Source organism: Semicossyphus pulcher, unplaced genomic scaffold (assembly GCF_022749685.1).
Source record: "Semicossyphus pulcher isolate SPU_LCO1_2020_fin unplaced genomic scaffold, fSemPul1.0.p SCAF_15, whole genome shotgun sequence".
Taxonomy (NCBI): Eukaryota; Metazoa; Chordata; class Actinopteri; order Labriformes; family Labridae; genus Semicossyphus; species Semicossyphus pulcher.
In genome coordinates, this window is record NW_027211659.1 from 20,288,200 (window position 1) to 20,311,029 (window position 22,830).

Genomic DNA, 22,830 nt, shown 5'->3' on the forward strand with positions numbered 1-22,830 from the left:
GGCGATGAAACTGGGTCATGTATCCCCTAAGGTTCAAACATTCAAGAGTTTCCAGAAGGGAGAGCAGGGAAATATTAATTGTATAAGTTGTGCAGTGATTGCAGTGACACAATTTATTGACAAGGGTTTAGAAAGTTATCAGAGAAGCTTAAGTATGTCGACTTTGATGTGACACGGAGCTGTCCGGATGGTCTAGGAGGTATAATTTTCCCAAGAAATTGAGCAATACAAGCGCATATACGTGTAGTTTTCAGAAAATTTAATCCCGTAGCTTAAACTGGGGCTCAAATGTGACAGTAAATGTTGTTAATCCCTCAAAGCACAATTCACTGAGGGATTTGAAAACTGGTGCACTGCCAGGCTTCTGACATGCCCTTAAATATTAGAAGAAACATCGTGGGTGTGGGTGTCGAAATCTTCCAGCAAACAATGAAATTTTAATTCTAGCCACTCCTGAGGAAGAAAATCCGCTGTAATAGGATTTGATGACACCAGATTGTTTCCTGATATTATGGAAAGTAATGATATGAGTGACAATGTCTTGTCAGAATGTGGAACAACAAAGAAAGATGCATGAAATATTGATTGTCAGTGTCTGCTGTTATTTATATACTGTGTAGTGGGGCCAGGCAATCAATCGTACCCAGTGTTACTTGGATAACAAGAGCTGGAACTTTATCTCCTATAACAGCGGAGCAGACTCTGACACAGAATTTAAAATTAGAGGAGTTCAATACATGAAATACTTTCAGAATACTTGGTAATTACCTTTGAATCATTGTATCCATCGAGCACAGATATATGGAATAAGTATCTTATTATACAACCTTTTCCTCTCAAGAGTGACTTCAGCAAGGTAGAATAACACAAAAGAGGACACCGCAGAGTACCATCAGAGAGACGACAGCAATCACTTTCACTACTTACTGTAAATGTTCCATCCATTACAGGGGGAAAAAATAATAAATATGCTAATATGTTACAGTCCACAAGGCTGTTTGGCAGCACATTTTCGACCTACCGAGACGCTGTACTCATGGCTAGTTATTTCGGAACAGAAGCATCACTTATCGGAGGCTCCTTCACCCTGGAGAAAAGTGTTTGTTTGTTTGAGTCGTCGTAATGAAAGTTAATCAAGTGAGATAATTGAATGTTGTTCAGAGACAGAGTGTGCGGAAGGTTCTTGTTTGACATTGTTTGTTTTCTGTGGCTTTATTATAAGAAACTATAGCAAATGTTCTTGTATTATTTTTTGAGTCAGAGTGTCATAGTAAGGAACTAGGCCATATATAAAAAAAACAATTACAGTCCCTGTGAGTCGTTTTTAGCTGGTTATGAAACAGATTGATACTTTACATGACTGATGCTTCACATGCGCTACAAAAGTAAAGAAGACAATTAGTGGGAAGAGTGACTATTTCTATCTCGTATCTTTAATGCCTGAAACCGCTGCCACTGGGTCAGTGTCAGACGAGGTGATTTACAGCATACTGCCAAAATAGCCTTTATTTACATTTTACACGGCAAACATTCACGGTGGGTTGGACATTATTTTAAATTAAGCAGAATGAGAATTTTTTGTCAGAAAATGCTACTTGCGCATGTACAGGACAGTATTAGCCAAGGGCGTAACCATGGTATAGACATTGGGGGGGTCCAAATGACAGTTTGTACTGACACTTGTACAACCAAGTGTACACTTGGGAGGGGTGTCACACACTTAAGTTTCGATACAACATTAAAGATCCTTACAGTAGATTTAACATTTGCCTGTCACCAGGGGCGGCTGTGGCTCAGTGGTAGAGTCGGTCATCTTTCAATCAGAAGGTCGGAGGTTCGATCCCCAGCTACATGTTGAAGTGTCCTTGGGCAAGCCAACAGGTACGAATGTGATGACTGATTGACACTTGGGCACTTGACGTAGCAGCCTCTGCCATCAGTGTATGAATGTGTGTGTGAGTGGGTGAATGTGGCATGTACTGTAAAATCAGCTTTGAGTGGTCACAAAGACTATTTTACCATTTACTACTAACTACTTATTAGTGATTGCACTGTCAAAGTCAATTTTACAATGTTGGAATATAAACCATCTGAGATTTGCCAACAATGTAGCGTACTGGCAATTAGCTTCATTGAACCAGTAAAAGTTGGAAGTCACAGGGAGCTAAAGGCTCTCTAGCTGCCTGCTAGCCCTGCTAACATTACAGCCTCAATTACTTCAGATAACTCAAACCAGGGCACACACGAGGGAACCTGTGGCCAAAGGCTGCTTCTGTTTCTGCTTTATTGTTATTTTTCTTGTATCCACAAAAAGCAGCATGGGAAAATAATCTCAACAGGAGTCTTGTAGTCTTGTAACTAGTGACTCTGCAACATACCCAGTCTTTAAGCATTTTACACTATGTGACGAAAACGTCTTTTGCTGTGAGGCTGTCAGACTTTAGTCTTTTTAAAGTCTTTACAAAGTCTTCTAGTGTATGGTAAGCATATACTGTATGTGTTTGCCAATGAAGATGAACTGGGGGACAAGGCATTTTCACTTCCAAGTAGTAATGAGATTTTATTCTGCTACTTTTCTGCCAAATCTACTCAGATGGCAAATATAATTCAAATCCCCAAATAACTTAGAGCACTGTTTTCTCCGCAGAGGGCAAACACATTGCCTTTGAAAAGTTGTTCTATTACAAGCTGCATAAAGGTCCAGATTACCCTTACGTGGCAGAAATAGCTCCAAATATAGTTGAATCAAATACATTAGAGAGCCTGTCGAAGCAGAGTGCTGGGAGATGCAGCCACACCTCATCACTGTAACACAGTGCGTTCAGAGGATTATATTTGCTGATCTGTCAGAGTATGCGAGTAAAATAATGTTTTTAATCACAGCCGACTATGCTCTAGACAAATGTAATAAAATGTTTTTCTTTGGAAGACTAACATAGTAAATAAATCTGAAATCTGAAATCCAACTTGTCTTAATTAGCCACTTTATGGTGAATCTGTGATGGATTCTAAAAATTCCATGGGTATAAAGTATGCTTTTATTTTCTTTTTAAACTAAATATTGATGTATTGCACGTTCAATTTTTTGATACAACCAGGGCCAGAAAAATGTTTCAGCCATAATATTATGTAAATGATTTCAAAATTACATATAATACATCATTACAGAAGAGTAATCCAGAGAAAATTCAACATTTTCTCACATTGTATTTATTGTAAAGAGCAGCAGAGTTAGCCAGTCAAAAAAACTGCAGCCAAATCATGTCTAACAATATTTTATATTGAACTGACAACACCTCATGATAGTGTTGACAGGTCTGCGCTGTAGCTTCTTTGGCTAACGTGGATGTTAGCGTCTAAGGCTGAGAGACAAGCTGTTTCACGACTCTCAATTCACAGGTCTTAACTCAGAGCTTCACAGGTGATGAGCTTAAATCAATGATGTTATGTGCTAAAAAGTTTAACTGAGGGATTCTGACAACTCTTTTCACCAGCTGTCTTTTATATTTATCAAGTGTTGAGCTACCTGCTTAGGCACCTCTGTACCTCTCTGCATTTCTCTATCTGGACTGTTTGTGTAAAATAAAGACTGAAATAAATGAGACATTTGGGACTTTTCTCAACCTTTACTTCACCAAAACCCTTTCACTAACCTTTTTGACCTTATAGTGGTGAAGCGTCAACATGTAGCCTGACTACTTCTATGACATAGCCCCCGACTTTAAACAATGGGACTGATGAGGTTAATGTCCACAAACGTTTGCAATTGTAAAGCAATGAATTACACTTCACTCAGACCCACATGAAAAAACTCAGACAGAGCTGATACAGGACAGTTAATATAAAATATTGATCCATTTTTCCCCAGGAGAGCACAGTTAAAGCATATCACAAAGAGAAAGTAGAGGAATCAGGGAGCAACAAACTTCCACTGGAGGAAAAAGCTTCAGCTGTAACTGTAGCAGCTTTGGTTGTGTTGTGAGCAGTGAAGCAGCTTTTTTGTTGGCAATGAGAGAGTAAGCACATGTGTGACAGCTTAAACAGAAAACCTTATTAGAGTATGGCTCTGGTTATGCAGTACCTCAGTCAAGTCACATTCTCACAGTGCTTTTTGAGCCGCCTGAACCAGCATCACACGCCACACTCTTTTAAGGCTGGATGGTTAACAAAGCATGAATATCCTTTCTGGCGGTTTTTGATATTTAAATTGACCTGTTTTCTGTGTGAGGAAGGGTTTTCTCTGCTCTACACTTCATCAACAAATTATGATGACTTATTCAGCAGTAAATGTCAAATAATCCCGAGCTGTTACTAAATGAGGTTAGTTATGATGAATGTTATGGCTTGGGTCCAGCTAAGCAAGGGGTAAAAATATTGTTTTGTGTGTTGTCTTAGTGTCGTCTTGGTGTGAGTAGAGGTGAAATACATTGACTACATGTCTTTTACGAATTAAAAGAAACATTTTACTGCATGGCCAAGATATCTTATTTGAATTAAACATTTACATAAAGTTGGTCAGAGTTAGTTGGTCAGTTTAATAATTAACTGTCTGTTAATTGAGTCATTGTGCATTTTTTTATAAAAGCACAGCACAAGGCAGCACAATACTTGTAACTTTAAAGTCGAGGTGAAATGAGAAATGTCATTTTAATCCTTTTAGATCACATCCCCGGTAATATTGTGAATCTATTTGACAATATAGGAAAAAAAATACAGATAATCCATTTCTTCGTATTCTTATATCAAAATCCGATCATTTTTTCTTCCGGTAAAACTAAATTTCACGCGTGCTTACGTAAGTAAGCACCAAACAATGTCAAACAATCTGCAAAAATTCACTTCTCAACGATCAAATCAAATCCCTCTAATGATATTTCCCGCCTGCACGTCCTGTTTCACTCGGAAATATGTCACGATACGGAAGCTAGATACTCTCGAAATACCGTTTCAGCTCGACTTTAATAGCATTTGAAATGATTCTTTATTCCAGTCTAGAACTGACAGAAATATGATGAAAATACAGTTTTTCCCCGAAGTAAACATAAAACGTATTTATGTGTTGTGAACCACTTGATGCTGTCTTAATTTGGTTTGATCTGAAGTACAGTGCTGAATCTCTCCCTCATGGGATGGCTCAAAGAAACATCTGTATTCCCATAAGACTGATATGTTATTCCACACAGCAAATGAAATGAGATTTGGAAATTGTATTTCTGATATTTCTTGCTAAAATCATAACTTACATGTATTTTTAATGTGAGTCCACATGTAATTACTGTTTGGAGAGTGTTTTGCTTCAATTTACATGCAACTCCCATTTAATTGCATGTTCTACTACATCAGGGCCCACGATATTTGAATGGGCAAGGCGCTGTATTGCAAGGTCATGAAAACAATGTTATAGCTCTGCTTAGGCCTGTATCCATACTGCCATGAAAACTGAGCTCGGGCTATGATGTTTTTTATTACTTGTATCTGAATCATAAAACCTAATGCTGATGATCTCTCTGGGCGCTCACACACAAAGGGCCGTATTCAGTCTTTGCAATGACACAGTATGCATAGAAAAGGGCCAGTTCTGCTACACAAGTGAAGCATCCATGTAATTAAAGCCAATATGTAGAATCATGAATGTTCATCCAGCCGGCTGTATTATGGCACATGTTTAGCTGTATTGCATATATAGCATGTTCTGATGGCACAACTAAAATTGCTGCAGTCTGTCAACCATCATTACCATTAATATAAAAGGTGATGAAAATTACTAAATGGAGCTTATATTATATCTTTAAGTAATAATAGATAATAATAAAACAGCCTCTGAATTAAATCAGATGCCATAACCTGGTTAAAGTTTACTCTCATACAATAAATAAACTATAATTAAACTGTTATGGAAATGAGAAGAACAAAAAGTGTGAAGCAAGAAAACATTAGTATGATAATTTTCTGCACTGCTGACATTCACTTTGAGTCTGCAACGTGACAGTGTTGAGTTGGCGTTAATTCCATCTGTTATTTTAAAGACACTGCTGTAAATGTGCCATACAGTCTCCAGCAAGATTCCATCTCTGTTTAAAACAAAAAGACGAATGCCAAGCCGAGAACTTGGCAACAATATTTTTTATCAACAGTCAAACTAAACATTTTTATTTTGTCATCATGGTTTGTTTCCACATCAAGCGAGCTGATACTCTGTTGATTCTTTTTAATAAGTTGCAAATTTTGTTGCGAAACATTAAGTAAACAGTTTGAACAGACATGGATTAAGCCTGAGATCAGAATTGAGCCTTTATTTCTAAATCTGGAGGAGACCTCATGCCAAGCCATACGGGATGACAAATTCAGTTTCTAAGCAGCTCCAGGGCTTTCCTTTTATCCACCATGTTAATTTGGAATAAATATATTTATGTTTACTTCCTGAGACTGCACTAAAGAAATCATGTGATGCTGAATTGTGTTTATTTAAGTCTGGCTTTTACCCCTCTCAGTGCAAGAAGCAGACACTTAAACAAACCCAGAGCACGGCCCCGAGCATGCGATTAAATGAGCAAGTTTCCTGAAGGTGAACAAAAAGACTTTGGTGCTTTTCCATCTGGGCACCTTCGTATCAAGGCCTCTCGGGATATTCAACATGTATATTCATTAGAGGTGGGCAGGAAAGGGATGAAAGTTTTCGAAGAGACCCAGCTGGTCGCCTCAAACTTCTCTTTGGTGACCTCAATTTCTGCTGCTTCCCAACGAGTTAGGTCTGTCCATATGGGAGTAAGCTTACTGTACAGTGCGTGTCCCTGAGTGAACTTTAGCAGAAGGTTTGTGTCTCTGACGCGCCGAGAGACTACTGTGTTATCTTTACTGTTACATGAAATGTAAAAATGTGTGGAAAGAAAACAAATCTTTTACCAGGCTTATTTATTCCTTGAGTAAGAGTCAATCTCTTTACTGCTTGAGGCAAGGCATTCAAAGCAGCCAACTGCAGTGTTGCATTAAGATTATTTGCATTCAACTCACACAGTCTTAGCATAAGGTAGTGGCTTTAAAGAAATAGAACACAGCGGTGCCTTGTTACCAATTTACTGACAAGGGATGTGTGAAACACACAGCAGCGATGTAAAAAGCCAGACAATGAAAGCAAGGCCAACCAACTGTAGATGAATCAGTGATAACAAGGATAAACTCTCTCAAGGTTTTACAAGGCTACAGCGAGGTTATGATCAGGATTGACCATGAGACTACAATGTCAGTTGGAGTTATGGCAGCCACACAGAAAATGAATAGTAATAGTTATCCAAAACCTTATTCTTATCCAGTAGTCATTAATATGTGCACAGCATGGCACATAATGAAATCAATTATTAAAAATAAATGTACTTAATTTACTTCCGTATTGTTTCATCACAGATTTAAATCAGCTTACTTTTAATGTTTAGTACTGCAGTGAAACTTTCTGTGAAAGAAAGTTTGGAATGTAACATTGAATGATATATGAGCTCGATCTCCTGTTTGGTATTCCTTGGCATAAAAAAATACCTGACATTCTAACCCTGATGCTTTGAACAAAAAATTTAAAATGCAAAACAGTTCATCCAAATTAAGCTGATGCATAAGGGAGCAAATGTGCTTCTGAATTTATTGGTAATTCAAGTGTGGATCTATCCTTCATATAACTCTTTGGAGATTGAAGGTTTTGACACCACATTTTTAAAACTGCTTTAAGCCTCAGATTCTCTTTTGAATTAGAATCGGCTTTACAGGCCAAGAAAAGGCACACATAGAAGTAATTTGACTCCATTTTTTTCTTTTTTTGTCATTGCTCTCTATGTACTTCCTTTTGTACTTGTCTTATGTTATTTAATCTGGCGTCTTTGAGATATCCAATAAAAGGTGGTTGTAAAGTGAGTAATAAGAGCAAAAGTTTGTGCAATGAAACCCAAATTATTTTTCTGTACTCAGACCTTTCTTTCGTCTTAAGTTGCACTGCTTTATTTTGAGTCTTCCTTTGTTGTTTTGACAGGATTCCATTAAAAGAAATGGGGGTTTTTTTGACCTTGCTTCTTTCTATTTTTCACTCTCTCTGGGAGACTGTGGCCAAAGACTTGTAAGTCCTCCCAGTAACATAGAACAAGGTGAAGTGTTTCAAGTATAATTGTATTCTAGCCAGTGTATTATAATAGGGTCTAATCAGTTTCCTTTTGGGGATCTGTAATACAGAGAGCAATTTACAAGTTGCAAGCAGGAGGATGTATTACCATAATAGCTACTTAGTACGGCTGTATGTATGAAGGACTTGTTCCCATGATTATGTACTGTATAAGGTTAAATAAGGTAGCTGATAGAGCGGCTGAACATTAGTTTTTTATCACTTTGTCCTTCCAGCATCAGTAGATTAACTGCCATTTTCCCGCCTGTGGTGACACACATTTGCAGTATGGCCCAAGGAACGGGAGATATCTGAGCCTGCAAAAAGTGCCGGCGTGTTCTAGCTGGGCTGACTTGAGCATTTCTCCCTCGATGCTTTTAGCATTTTCATTATACCTGACATGACACGAAACAGTATTTGAACCAGGTTTGCGGCCTCTCCCGCAGGTGGGATGAACAGACCTTTAGGTATTAACCCTGAGGATCATTTTGTAGTTTAGGAACAATTCAGCAGATTTGGAAAGTATAAGCAGGGTATCAAATGGATGCTATTGCAATTACATTACAGGATCCCAAGGATCCCATGCATCACAAAGAAATGTTGCATATACACTTATATATTCATATTTATGCATATACTTATTGATTTATCTTTGGTGCATTTTATCTATAAACTTAAGAAGCATTTTCTGAATAATAACCAAATAATTAATATTGATATATTACATTCCCTGGTCCCAGACAATTCAGCTATTACAATCATCATGTTAAGTAACAGTATATAGAGTAAAACACCTGAGCTATAGTTTTCTGCTCGATGCCAACAAAAATGCTTCTGGACTTTCCCCAACTGCGAATCAGAAGCTACCATATCCTTGCACCTCGCACTCACACTGAGACAAAGCCAGCATGACTTTAACTGTCTTACAGGTCAGAAAAGGTGGTGCTTTCTGCCAGACGGGCGACACTGTTGTGCCAAGACTGCAGCAATCATGAGGCGGACGCTGCTTTATCACAGAGGCCAGGTGTCCATAGCAGCTTGGTATAGTTGCTAAGAATGCGAGCAACAACAAAAACTTGTGTACAACACAACACCTGGCGCTACTGTCCCACTGTGTCTCCTGCCTGCTCTGACAGGAAGGATGATGGGAAGTCACCTTGGCAACCAGTTTGACCACAAAAGTTTAATACTGCCAGCTCATGCCATCGTTTTCTGAAACGGCATTAATGTAATCACACATTATGCACTGAGAGATGAATTTAAGGGCTACAGGACAGATTAAAAAGTGCTTATCTGAGTGAATGTGAAAATGATCCTTAAACTCCTTTAATAAACGGAAAGCACACTTTAGCTTAAATTAACTTGGCTGATTTTTGCTATAATGAATATCTTATGAAAATCACATTAAAATGGAATAAAAGTAAAGCATTTTTCACAGTTATATAATTTACAAATGTAATGCAGATTTAATTGGTAAAATACATTTCCGAATCTTAATAATCCAAATAAGATGAGCATGATCTTATTCATTAACATAATAATGAGAACACGTATTAATTCATGGATTACAAACCCAAGAAGATACGAAAGCGTCATTAATTCTTACCTCGACAGTGAACTCCTTCATCATAGCCATCCTCACAGTCTCGTGCTCCATTGCAGAGTTTGTTGAAATGAATACATTTTTTTGTCCCGATACACTGTATGTGATTGAGGGGACATTTGATCACCACCTCCTGCGCACCTAGAGGAGAGAAAAACACAGTATCAGAAAACTGTTTTACCATTTTGTGTGTTTTTTTTCAGCATATGGTATAGCACCTACACTGAAGACCATATGTCGAATAATTTTGCATATATCGTGTCTTTATCATTTGTATTTTCTGCATATGAACAGTTTTTTTTTCTGTATATTTGTGAGTGCCTTCTCAAAGTGCTGATACTTCAAGACCTCCTTTATAGGAGGCGGAAGAACCTATGCATATGCAAATGTATTTATACTTCACAGCATTGTTCTTCACACACAACAGATGTTCGCCACACGGCTTTGTGGCCGCTCTGGTGAAGTCTTATAACAAACTGCTCGACTGTCTCTGCCAGCCAGGCGAGCAGCAGAGAGCAGCTGTTTAAGGATTCATGAGGCACATAGGTGACCCTCATTCACGTGGCAGCCACAAGAGCACATAAAACACAGCTGACCAGTACGCCATTACTGTAATGTGTCACATCTCCACCTTAACTACATTGATATCAATTACCAATGTGCCGTTGCAGCCACTTAACAGGAAGATTTATCGCCAACGTGAAGGGATCTGTAACAATCCCTGGAGTTCTCCCATCGCAAGGAACTCACATCCAAGCACATTTGGACCATCTTGACCGGGGCTGTTACTTATTCTCAGCATCCATTTCCACTTTGTAAGGTAAGGTATCCTGCAATTAACAGGGCTATTACAAAGAGGGCTGCCATCTCCTGCTGATTTACAGAGGGGATATGTGGTAAAGTAGCTGAGCGTCTGTATTGATAGAATAATGGCTCATATAGGTTTCTCCTCCCCGCCATTTTTATTGCTTTAAAAGGGTAGCAGGAGATCTTCCTCTTAAATGAAAATTTCTTGGCTATCTCTTCAAGCCCCGGTTATTCACACCATTTTTACGCCATATTTAGGTAAGTCAAATATAAGTGACCTTGTCTGAGAGAGTTCATATTTCATATACGAGCAAACTGGCAGCCTCATCTGCTGGGGCCCGAAATCTGTTCAAAGCATCTCATATTTCATTTCTCTCCCAGCTCATTTCTGGCAGCCCTTTTTTTATTTTCTTATTTGTGCTCCTTCCAGACTGCATGACAAAATATAAACAGTATATATTAAAAACGATTTTTATAAAGGCTTAAATAGCTATCATTAGTTACTATACAGGATTTGAGGATTCAACCCTCAAAATGTCATCAGTGGTTACGGAGAGGCTAAGTGTGTATACTGCATTCATTTACTTTAAAGTCTCTTTGATGTCAGCCATCATTTTATGGAAATAAAAGACGGAAAAAAAATCCTCTTTGAAATTCTGGAATTAAACTCAAATAAGTGTTACATCCTGTAGTGTTTTAATTTGCCATACATTTAAAATACACATGGCATTTTCCAACATACTGTCACAGAACATTTAACCCAGCGCCATACCATAGCACTTCCATTTGGCAAATGTACTATTTAACACACAGCTGTGAGGGTCTCTGACAACGTAACAGTGTTGTCAGCCTCTCCCCTTGCCTTCTCACCACATGGGTTCTAATCTAATGTGATAAGGGGAGGGATGGCACATGAATATTCAGCGGCTCTGATCTGTCATGCAGGGATACACAGATGGTCTCTCAACAGCTGAGGTGCTCAGAATTCCTCTGACAGTTCCCAAACTACTGTACTATGTCGGATGATTGCACAAAGTCGTATATATATAGTACATTATGTCAGGTAACACATCCTGTCACAGCTATACTCCTCTCTCCTTAACTTGCCATCCCACGGTGCTGAAAAAAGCTTAGACCCAACACCCTGCATACTGAATGTGCCTGATCAGTTCACATAAGATCCTCTTAAGCATACAGTACCTGAAATTTCTGTTTGACAGAGCTGGAATCTATTGAACAAAGAAAATGTGCAGTTTCAGATTGCAAAAAATTGAAATATAAACATAATGTGAGAAAGTTAATACAGTTTCCACACAGGCCATTTGTGACACTGGGTTTTGGGATGAGATACACTCCGTTAATAATTACATTACAGTGTGTTGCACTATAAGGTTAGATTTTAACAGTAACCGCATATTTAAATGCACAGTGTTTCTCAATTGCTTTGGCAAATTTATGGAAACAAGTTCTAAGCACTGACCATGCATGTCTTAATACAGCTTATACTTGCTCCTTAAAAGGTCGTAAGTGACCCAAAAAAACTATAATTTATGTGTACCATGCACCAAAATGACATATTGCTTTTACATAGTACAAAGTTTAGATGTTTTGTTAGATGAAAATGGACCATCAGAGTGTGTTCTTTATCTCTTTATCTCTCCTGCATGTATTCACTTTCATTAAATGCCAAATGTACCAGACTGTGTTCTTCCTGAAGCTAACTGGCTGCTGTAGTGTATCAAAGTGACTCTTTAGATGCTTATTTCAGGAGTCCACTTTTTAAAGCTAAAGAACAGATATCCATGTAATGTTAGGAACACCAATGTTACATTACATTACAGAGAAATAAACTGAACATTTACAAAGCGTTTGCAACGTACTATATGCAAAAGAATACAACAGTAACAAAATATCTTGTAGCTACTGTTGGTTTGGCAACACATTTAGCAGGCTTTACAACCTCTCTTTATCAATGCAAATCATTGCTTGGCAGATTCTGACAATCAGATTTACAATTCTGCAAGTGATGGCTTAAATGATGACAGGATTGTAACTGAGATTCAGCCTCTCCCTTCTGAAGGGATACAGTAGCGGTCAATTTTGTGATGTTTTGTGTTTGTGTTGTGGCTTGGTTCTTTGCTCAAGGATGGCTGTAGGCTGTGTTTGAAATTAATTGATGGAAGTGGACAGCGCTTGACATTAACTTTTTTGCTCACCAGCCACTGTGGCTAGTGGTTTTCCAAAGTTACAAGCCACTCCACTATTTTTTTCTCCACCTTTTCACAGCCATACGTCCTACAGTCAGCGCAGTTCATCGGATCATATTCCAGCCAATCTCGACCTGACCACCACTTTTGATTGAACTGTCTTTTCTTTTTCTTTGTCTCCTCTTCATTTTCGGTTTCATCAAGTTTTCTTTTCTGTGTTGTCTGCTTTCAGGGCTTTGTTACACCTGTTATTTGTAACCACATTTTAAATTCTTCACAGGGGCTTCTTGTGTGGTCACTGACGCGCAAATGCAAGGCAATACTGTGTGCAGGTAGTGCTCATTGGAGTTGTAGGTTCATAGTGTCGCATTTCAATGACTTTATAATTTCAGATGTGTTTTCAGAAGACTACAATTTTAAAAGAAATGTGTGTGTATGTATGTGTGTGTATGCATATATAGAGAATGCCACCCGCCCTGGAAGTGGATATACTGTAGCTCTGTTAAAAAGTAAAGTGAAGACTGCTTTCTTATTTGGATTTTGTGCTATGTGCCACAATTATCTCTTCATCAAACAGTTGGTAAATGTTTTCACAAACGAAAAACATGATTATTCTAAAAATGTGTTCTGTTATATTGTATTTATATTATTGTAGTATCTATCTAATCTTTTAAATTATTCTGATGGCATATGTTTTTAAAAGAGAAAATGTAGAAGAATTAGACATCCCAATGAAATCTGGTGCGGTCTTTAGGTTGCTTCTAATTCATACCCTAACCCTCAGATCAGAGAGGAAGGCCTGCTTCATCAAGCATGGCAGTCTACCAAAAGTCCTAGCTTTCATATCACCAATTGCGTTGTGTTCATGTTTTAGCAGTTAAATGTGTTCCTTCTCAGTGTTATACAATGGGCCTCTTTACAGCAGGAGTTACTCATTCCATAAACAATTGCTCTGTTCTATTCAAGTGACACAGTAAGCCACAACAGTGTGACAGTGAGTCAGCATACACACGACCAAAATTATGACACTATAACAGCTAAATGGAATTCAGCCATCCTTACATCTTTACTTACTCTGTGCTGTTCTTACTGTAACAGATAGATAGATAGATAGATAGATTGATGGAGAGAGAGAGACAGAGAGAGAGAGAGAGCTGTTGTAGTTCCCTGTTGTATTAAGCAGTTCCTGAAGTATAAATCTCCAATTATTGTATTTGATGAAAATGGAAACGTTCCAGTAATGGTTTGATAAATTATTAATATCCAGAGATAAAATGGGCAAGCACGCTTAAATACCAGTTTAATCACAAGCCCTTGTGTAGAAGACAGATGCTCCACTGTAAGCTAAGGTTTGAAATGCTTATTCAGGTAAAGTAGAAAACATCGTGGTTCAGCATCAATATTTCTCATAATGAATTATTTCACAGTAAATATAAATTATAGCATATTCTTGGGTTATTACCACTGGAAAATAAGTCGGTAAATACACATACATAGAAAACATCCACGATCCTGAAAACGCAAAAAAGGTTCATGCTGATAAATTAATGTAGTACTTTTAATAAACTACTTTTTATCATACAATTTCTTCACCCAATTATAAAGGGTTCATTAAAGGTTGTTCGAAACTAAACCAATTTTGGATTTTTATAAACTGTTCTCTTGCCGTATCATCAGGATAGGCTGGTAATGCTTAAGGTTTGTTGATTATGCTCAGAACTACTGCATTGTGGTGTTAATGAACATTGCAGAATGTAGGAAAAGCAAGACCGATTCTAGATTCAGGACATGTTGATTAAAAATCCGGCTGCTATTTGCACTCTTTGAGGAGTGAATAAGGAGGAATGATCTGAGACAAACTAATATCTCTATTTAATGTAAAACGAGAGGCTTCTTAGGGGGAATTTCAACAGCTATGTTCATTATGATAATCATGTTAATCTGAGCCACTGCCAGTTTGCGTGGAATAATGAATTCCTCAAAGAAAATAAAAGAGAACCTATCAGCAGGGGATGCTCCTTGAAATTCTGTGAAAAGGGATTCCTCAGTCATATCCCTAAGAAATAACGACTTCATGTTCTTAATTCATGGATGATGTTGACGATCAAAGAAGCATTGTGACACTCGACCAGAGGCAACACCACTGTAGACTTCCCATAATGGCTTTGTAACAGTTACAGGCTCTGTCGTGGTGAATCCCACAAATACAATAACATTAGTTTCTGTATGCACTCCATTTTTCAATCCTAACCTCCTTATTGTTATTACATAAATCACTAATCTAATCATGAGCATGATGACAGTGCAAAATCAATTCTGTGAATCTGAACCTCTGCCAAAATGTCAGAAACAGCACAGACAGCAATAGCTTTCAGTGGCTGCGCTGTGCTTCAGGGCAGCTTCTTTGCCAACTCTGACCAACCTTTGATTTATATCTGACGCACACACACCATCACGAATCACCTGTGTACATAGTAAGGACTATATTTTTTACAATGTGACATTTTTGTTTGTCAGTCACCAAATTAAAAAAAGAAAGCTAATCAGCAGGTTAAACTTGCGATAAATACACTTGTACCAATGTCAGCTAACTAGTAGCAACAGAAGTGTTAACTTTCACAAGATTCATGGTCAGGCAGTTCATTTCAGCAAACCATGGAAGAGAAGATGTGTGCAAAAGTGGTGCAATGTTGTTAACGTTGATCTCTGGGCTCCTAAACTGTGTCACTGGTGTGGAAGAATAAATACAAAGTGTAAAAGGCATGAATATTTCAGTTATTCTGCTTGTGTGCCCCCCTAATGTGTTTATTTGTGTGTGTTTGTGAGCTGAAGAGTAAAAAAGTCATCGAATCATTGGGAACTCTTCACCTTTGCATGTCTGTTTGCAATGAAGTTATTACTGTTGACATGCTTAATGCTTGAGGGTGTTGGGGTTTAAAGATGTCTGGTTTCTGCAGTGCTGTAGCTTAACATAAGAAAGAATGGAAGGGAAAGAGATACAACGGCCAGTCCCCCCTTGATTTGAGTAGATGCGCCTAGATGAGTTTATATCAAAAAGTCAAACAATCCGTCCGATGGGGCAGCTGTGGCTCAAAGGTAAATGCGGGTCGCCCTCCATTTGGAAGGTCACCTTCGATCCCCAGCTCATACAGTCTATGTCAAAGTATCAAGATACTGAACCCCCGTTGATTCAGAGGCAAAGCCATCGGGTAGAAAGGCGCTAAGTGCAGTCCATTTACCATTTAAGCACATTCTGGACATGTGCAATGTAATGCAATATTTATCCTGCTACTTGTCATGAACAATGTGTGTTAACGTGTGTAAAGTATGCGGCTTAGACTTGCTCCAGATAAAGGGCAGGGAGGTAAACAAGATCAGAGTTTAGTAACATATGGCCACAATCCACCAATTGCAAATTATAGCTCTCCACAACATGTTCTGCTGTAAAAAGGCACAGCGGTCTTAACACAGGGCTCTTTAAAGGAATAATTTTCCAGTGTGACCTTTTACATCCTTGGCATTTGAAATAATGTACTCAGCCAAAAGAGCTTATTTTGCTGTATTTGTCTGACCACAGACAGAGAGGCAATATATTCTGCAAGTCATTACCAGTGAGGACAGAGGTTCCTCACAGACAGCCAAAGCAGCAAACAGGATTAAACGTTGAGATTTTTAATAGAAGCCTGACATGATGGACATCTAGATGAATGAGACAGGTCTTGACCTCTTTCTCAGCATCTACTGTAGGGGACCATGATCAATCATGACTCACCACTAATAACATAGAGCCCCTGAGATGCAGCCAGTAGCACAGCATGGACATGTGAAATCGCTGATGGGAAATAGTGTATACCTTTGTATGTTTGTTTACAAGGCCAGCTCTTGATGTTGCCATGAGGTCATTTTCTGTTCTTGCTCATTGCTTCAGCTTCACAGTTTGGTCATACATGAAACACATGCCTTCGTGTCCAACACTGTTGACCACAACCTAAATGCTTTCATACATATATATATAAAAAAAAAGGTCAAATGTGCTATTGGTTAGCTCTGGTGCTTTCAACACAGCTCTCCCCACATCCACACTGAATTTACAGTACTGAGCCTCTAAATGTGATCAAATGCGGGTTTTCCTTAATGTGACCTAATAGAGGCTTGTAGCCTAACTGATAGAAACAGTGAGTCAATAAAATAACGTTGGAGCTACTGGAAAGTGCATTCCTTTCCTTTCAGCAGAGGCCACCTGTCCTCCCCTCAGCTCAAGCTCCCAAGTTAACACACCAACCACCTCTCCACTAAGATCATTTTTTAAACTGAAATTTAAACTGAAAGTTGTTTAACATCAGGTATTAAAAGAGTGTAATCACCCTTGATTACACATCTATTAGCATACTAATGACTTACAGAGACTTATATTTCCAGCTCCGTCCACCAGTCAGTTCAGAACTGACCTTCACAGACAATAAAGGATTATCTTATCTTTATATGACAAGCCAAAATGACTAAATCTAGCCCTGACAAAGATGTATAGTATAACATTGCTCTTACATCTTTACATGTCAATACTCTTCAATATCTTCAGACAAAACAATGAACAGATATGCTTTGCATACATTTTGTGGGCATTCCCTCTAAAAGACAGCATTCATTGAAATATGTTATTACCCCAATAGTGAAGGAACTACCTCTCAGCCTCTTGGTCCTGATGACAAACCTTCAATTTCAGCTCTACTCTGTGTCATTACACTTTTAAAATAAGTGATTCATAATATATGGTTTGATTCAGCCAATATCATCTACATGCTATATGCACTGGGAGCAGTAAATTAGAGCCAAATCATAAAGGTAATACGCGTAGAGCCCTTCTGACACCTAATTTCCTGTGTGCTTTAGCTCACTGTTTTCTGTAAATTATAAGTATTTAATCAAATGTATTTGAAAGGAGAGGAAAAATGTTACAACTGTGCAGAGGAATGAAGCCGGGTGTTGGCAGCCTTGACATCCCGGCTCTACTGTATAATAAAGAATCAATACATCAGTCCATAAAAGGGAATGAGCAGCCCCAGGACGATGTAGTAAAGCTGCACTTCAGGAACAGCATACGAAAAAAAATGCAAAAAAGCCAATTTATCATTATTTGGTAAACAGCAACATAATTACTCAATAGAGATACTTTTGTGACCGACCATTATGCAAATGTTCTAATCTAATTTTTGTGGGGCCGGCTTCAAATGAATAATACATACAGTACAATGCATTTAGAGAGGCTAAAACCAATATTCACAGAGAAGAATGATCTCATTAGGAGTATAATATACAGTGTTGTATTTAATGCAGCATTCTTTCATCAAAGAACTAGATACACAATGGCAATAATGTTATCTTAAATTAATGTCATTGATGCAATGAGATTCTGATGCATAGACTTGCCTGAAGTGAGTCATTTATCATGTCAGCATATCATGCAAATCCCTAATCAACATCATATTTGGTGTTGGCTCTCACACACATTCACTATTACAAATGTTTAAAAAGGCACGAGCATTAGCGCACAGACCCCAATCTGATTAGCTTAGGAGCCACATGCAGCAACATTTTGAGATGTTTTAAGTAAAGGTCCCACTTCCTGCCCATGCAAGCACATAGAATGAATTTCATACTAAAAAGACTCTAACTAACAAGATCTCTTGATTTGTCTCGCTCAGAATGCTGGACCATTATATTAGCTGCAGCTGAACTGGAGAAAGCATATTTGCACAAAACAAGGAGGCTCAGAGGAAAACTCATAACATTCCCATCTTCTACTGACTTCCGGTGTTGGACTATTTTACAAAAATCAAGTCTTAATAACCCTTAAAGCATCACTTGGGGAATGGACATTGATGAATGTAAGTCTAGTATTGAGTCTTAGTTTTGGTCTCTTCCAACTCCTGAGGGAAATAAACGTCTCTTTAGCTGCTAAAAGCTTCACTTTGATTACAAATTAGTTGCTAACTTTGTTTCTCAGCTGCTGGTTGTTTAAAGGCTGAATACAGCTGAGCAGAATGGTGTAGACAGAAAGCAATGTATCAGTCGGTTTGTTACTCGGAGCAAACCTTTGTTTATGAAATATGTTTTCAACCCAAACTTTGATCTTTTACCAATTCTAAACCAAGAAGTTACTGAGCCTAAATCTAACAATATAATAGCCACATTTTCAGATAGAGGTGCCAAATAAGAATAATCTTGTGCACAGTAACGGGACCAAATAGTCTGGGGGACATGAGATTTATTATGCTTCAGTAAAGCAAGTACTTTCTTTACTGTATATACTGAAAGGTCACAGTGCCAAGGCTAAGTTTGGATTTTTCAAACAGTATTTAATAGTTTTTGAGTTTTCATGGTTTGGTCAATTTGCAGTTTTTTCTTTAGACAAGATTTTCCCACATTGTTATCGAGAACTGGAGCACTTTAGTAAGTGGGTGCCACTGTAAATGGACCATATGTCATTCAAATAGAATGAAGTCCCTCTTATATTCCTTGGCCTTGGATCAATCCATTAAATTGCAATAGTTTAAGTGAAAAGCCTCAACCTTCGCCTTCATATTTTACACTGTGCGAGGAGTTTCAGGGCCCAAATTGGTTTGCTGGCCTATAGTGTAAATCAATTGATCATAAAGAAGTAAATAAGACTTTTTTTTTTCCTAGCTTGCAGGCATCTTTAATGAGGACCGTGGTAGAGTGTAATACACACAGTAAGTGGGAGGACATGTATTTTTCTCTAAATATCCTCTGGCACTAACCCAGCTCCCTCGAAATAATCATTGGACGATGACCATGTTTATGGAGTGGCTATAAGAGAAGGCATTAGCTCATTCCTTTCACTATCTATTAGACTACCCATTATTTATGATTTATAAATAAATAAAGGCCAATGTCACTGATTCATGCTCATTGAGAGTCAAGCCCTGGCTACAGCATAGCTTTGAAATGAACAGCACTCATCACAGTGATGTTACAGGCTATTATTCTCATTGGATGTTTTGGTAAGTGTGTGTCACTGTGTTTGCTCTGAGTTAAAGCTCATATCGCAGTGAGGCTTTGTTCTCTGCTGCAGCAGCAGCAGCAGGGAGATAATGTAGACTTTAGTGCTCTAATGTCACACTGAGTCCATGACAGCAACCATGTCAATTTAAAACATGCTTTTTGTCTTTGCTTCTTCAGGTGACAATTGGGGACGCTGTCCTTTACAATTCTCATGCTAGGATGGAAAACAAGAGAGGGGGATGTGTCAGTGCAGCTTAACTGTTGAGATGGGGGCTGTGAGAGCAAAGACAATGTGCTCCCCTCAGTGCATCACTTATGGCACGGATGACACATGGTGTGACAAGATTGTCACCAGGCAACAAAAACTTTCTCACACTAATGGTTTCGCCTAAGACAAATGCTCAAACATACGTAAATGTGTTTCAGAGACAGGGGCAATACAGCAACCACAGGGATGAATATGAGCAAATATGTTCAGGGCAAAGATGACTTTTCTTTTAACTATGACATTTTGACAGAAGAGAAAGTCTTAGTCACTGTGACTTCAAAGTATGCACTGCCGTCATTGGAACGGATGTTTCCAAGCACACAGAGACGCAAGTACACACAGTATTTGTTGTGTATGTTTCTCGTCTACTGAAACTTCTGATAAAACAGATGGCCCAGCCCTAGGAAGCGTACATAAGTTCTGTTCCAAATGTAAAGGAGGCAGAGGGAGAGGAAAATTAAAAGTCTTATTTCAAAGCCTCACACTTCTGCTCCATAAAAGAAGAAAAAAACAGCGGATGAGGAGGCCTGCAAACAAAATACATATGTGGCAGGTTAAATACATAGATAGCAAGAAGAGTGGCTCATTTGATCTCAAATCAAATCCAGTCGACAGTCTATGCAGGGCTGAGGAACCAAACATGATATCCAATTAACTTTTGCTGCACTAACACTCATAGCACCATTACATGTTGTAGAGATAGTGTGATGACAGCATAACCTGTGAGCTGTCTAATAACTTGGGTGGATCATCTTAACAGAAGACAGCAATATGAAAGTGGAATCATGCAGATTTAATTGTCTCATAGACATGTCTGGCACATCTATTTAATAATTATCACTGTATGCAGACATGATGTTTGAATGTAATTACAAATAAGCATGATGCATTTGAAATAATGGCCTTTTTAGGTTCTCTGGATAAGTCAACATAAAGGTAATATGCCAGCAGGGAGGGAAAGACGGAAACATAGGAAAATACATGTTACATAATGCAAAAGGCCCTGTCCTTCAGCTCAATAACAAGGGGCTACGCTACATTACCCCCTAAACCTCCGTCCTACTGGCACCAATTCTCATGGGAAGCAGACACATTTGTGATACATTTATTTCAATATGAAACTTGCCAGATAAAATACCCTGCAGGATGTTGATAGGCAGTCTGCAACACACTGAATGTAGTTGCTGCAGCTTCATCACAGACAGACAGATCAAATATTCTGTGCACTTCCAGGCAGTGTTTTCAGAGAGGCTTTGTCAGCTACTTCCAAATGTTTAAATGGCAATGTGAGTTTAACATCTAGGAAATGTACTCCACAATAGAATGGAGTTTATTGGTTGAGTTTGGTTAAAGGAATCTAGCTGGGATTTCAGAGCCAAAACAACACAGAGACTAACAAACATACAGACGATACCAAGCCCATAACCAGACAAGAACATTGATATTGGCAGTTCTGCAAAACCTGAAATCCACAATTTTTTTAATTCATGCCTGTGGTTAAAATGAGTGAAATACCATTGACATTATGAGGGCAAAACAAGCCGAAACACAGGATTTTCTTTTAATTTGGAGTTGAGTCCTAACAGCCTGAGAAAATGAAGAGAAATCCACCAACTCCTGAGAAATATTTCTAGCTCTCACCTTGTTGAATGCTACAATTTGTTCGCCAGCTGGTTGCTATGTCTGTCTGCTGTTTGGTGCAGAGCAGGTAGCATGCAAAAGCTGTGTTCCACTCCAGCGGCAGCAGCCTTCAAAGGAGGTGGTCTAAGGAGGATGCGCCATTCATAGCCTGCGTAGACCGCTCAAGCCAAACTGAAATGAGGCGGTCTGGTGTACGAAGGATTTCCTGTTTGCGTCACCAGCTGTTCCCGCGTTACTCTTGCGCCACAAACGCTGCTCCTGTCGCCTAGCAACAGGTAGCTAGTGGGCTAACTAACATCACATAACTTATTATTTTAAAGATAATCTGTCTCAAGGGCTCGTTCATTTTTCTAACATATGTAACGCTAGCTATTCGATTGATTTTAAAGTGTATTCCTCGGCCGCATAAGAGTCCGCCATCTTGTTTAAATTGGCGTGCAATGCATCTTGGGATACATTGGGCCACAAAGGATGTACCCGATGGATCTTTAAAAACGCCCTGGAGCTGCAGCCCCTGGATTGGGACACAGCTAAAGTGTGTGGCACAGGCAAACAGAAAAGCAAACTTAAAGAGGAAAAAATACACAGAGTGGTATTATGGCACTCGTTAGCTATAAACTCACATAATGTATATTACAAGTCCAGACAATAGGGTATAGACAAAGGTACTTCATATGCCTTCACCAGTTTTACAATCTATACCCACAACATTACTCCCCAGAATAGATGCTTCAAAGAGACATCGCCTGGATGCTGTCATTATTCATGCCGCTTTAGCTGCACAAGGAGTCAGTAACTAAACTATACTTAGAAGCATAACCACAAGATAAACACGCTGAACCCCAGTGTTGGATTCTCATGCTGCTTGTTTTCAAGCTCTCTGTAGGATACTGATGAGCTCAGTATAGAGATTCTGAGACTTAAGAGGAAGACATGCAGAGACATGCCCTCCCCTGTCGTCTAAAGGGAAACAAGTGGAAGAACCCCAGAGAGAGCTGTCTTTGAACTGTTCTCTCCAACCCCGTGCCTTGAGGACACTGAGATCAACATCAGTGTTGATTGGGTCAAGCCAAGCTGCAGCCATGAAACCCAACTCCTGTGACCATGTTTTTGAAGTCAGCCGCTGACCCCTTTTATTGTC

The 22,830-nt window shown here is 38.7% G+C and overlaps 1 protein-coding gene across 1 annotated transcript in view; it reads right to left on the minus strand.

Annotated features, from left to right (window-relative positions):
- Positions 1 to 22,830, minus strand: part of lrp1bb (low density lipoprotein receptor-related protein 1Bb) — a 274,477-nt gene that overhangs the window by 169,878 nt on the left and 81,769 nt on the right. The window contains exon 3 of the mRNA XM_069662704.1: positions 9,747 to 9,884. Coding sequence (XP_069518805.1) covers positions 9,747 to 9,884 — 138 coding nt within the window. The remainder of the gene's footprint in view (positions 1 to 9,746; positions 9,885 to 22,830) is intronic.